The 292-nt window shown below is 54.8% G+C and overlaps 1 protein-coding gene across 1 annotated transcript in view; it reads left to right on the forward strand.

The window, feature by feature from the left end:
* The first annotated feature begins 14 nt into the window (after positions 1–14).
* The window catches only part of LOC103607681 (keratin, type II cuticular Hb6-like), a 6,734-nt gene continuing 6,456 nt past the window's right edge, over positions 15–292 (forward strand). Inside the window, exon 1 of the mRNA XM_008592157.1 lies at positions 15–38. Coding sequence (XP_008590379.1) covers positions 15–38 — 24 coding nt within the window. The remainder of the gene's footprint in view (positions 39–292) is intronic.

The following is a 292-nucleotide window of genomic DNA, read 5'->3' on the forward strand; positions in this document are numbered from 1 at the left end:
GAGCTCTCCTCTAGATGGCCTGTGACATTGTCTCTCTGGTACCCATCCCCAGAAACCCCAGTCTGTGATCTGAATCTGGGTGCTCTGCCTGTGAGGGCTCCTGCCTCCCCTGGCTTCAGAGTGAGGGGGTCTGTGCCCTCCATCTGGCACCTGACACGTGCCACCTGGATTCATCTGGTTGGGATAACTCAGCTCACCTGGGAGTGGACACTGAGGTTTCCCAGCCCCTTGCTCCCATCCATAAATGGAAAATCCAGACATAGATCAGTATTGGGAAATCCACAAGTTGCCT

The sequence above is a fragment of the Galeopterus variegatus genome, unplaced genomic scaffold (assembly GCF_000696425.1).
Source record: "Galeopterus variegatus unplaced genomic scaffold, G_variegatus-3.0.2 Scaffold7624, whole genome shotgun sequence".
Lineage (NCBI taxonomy): Eukaryota > Metazoa > Chordata > Mammalia > Dermoptera > Cynocephalidae > Galeopterus > Galeopterus variegatus.